This window comes from Camelina sativa, unplaced genomic scaffold (genome assembly GCF_000633955.1).
Source record: "Camelina sativa cultivar DH55 unplaced genomic scaffold, Cs unpScaffold06383, whole genome shotgun sequence".
NCBI lineage: Eukaryota > Viridiplantae > Streptophyta > Magnoliopsida > Brassicales > Brassicaceae > Camelina > Camelina sativa.
In genome coordinates this window covers 1-508 of record NW_010927462.1, presented here as the reverse complement: position 1 = coordinate 508, position 508 = coordinate 1, and the positions used below count along the sequence as shown (strand labels likewise).

The window sequence follows — 508 nt, the reverse complement described above, 5'->3', positions numbered from 1 at the left end:
ACTGATGGAACCAAGGTCTGCGCCACGTTCCCTTCCGTCACCGGCGAAGTCAAGTTCTACGACGCCATCGTCGTCACGGTGAGTCTTGAAATTAGTAGTCCCGGTGTTTAAATGTTTTTGAAATAATCTTGATCCGGTTTATTCTTTGTGCGTACGTTGAGAGAACGAAGCATGAACGTGAAGAGGAAGGGAGCGAAGTGTGTGGGTGCAGTTTCAAAGTCTTCTGGAAGCAAGGTCCTTGGGCTAACCAAGTGACTTCTGCAAAAGTTGGAGACATTTGTCTTAGAGCAGAGGATAACAGAATGAATCCTATAGTAGTTTCGTTCTTGAAAGAAGCTAGAAGGAAGCTTACTGGAGAAGCATGTCTCCAAGGTACTATATATTTGATCAAATTAACATCTTTCTATTGTCTTATAATGAAAAAAAGTGTTCAATCAGTAACGATTAATTGAAAATGTGTGGAAACAGGGGAGGAGACAGAGTGGCAAAAGATATTGAAGAAGGTCAG

General features: G+C 41.9%; 1 protein-coding gene across 1 annotated transcript; it reads left to right on the top strand.

Annotated features, from left to right (window-relative positions):
* Positions 1–3: 3 nt before the first annotated feature.
* LOC104774873 lies at positions 4–503 on the top strand (the record flags this gene model as incomplete). The annotated part of the gene is made up of 3 exons (XM_010499278.1): positions 4–78; positions 171–372; positions 469–503. Coding segments are annotated over 3 exons (312 nt in total), but the record flags the coding sequence as incomplete, so codon positions are not given.
* Between the last annotated feature and the right edge of the window lie 5 nt (positions 504–508).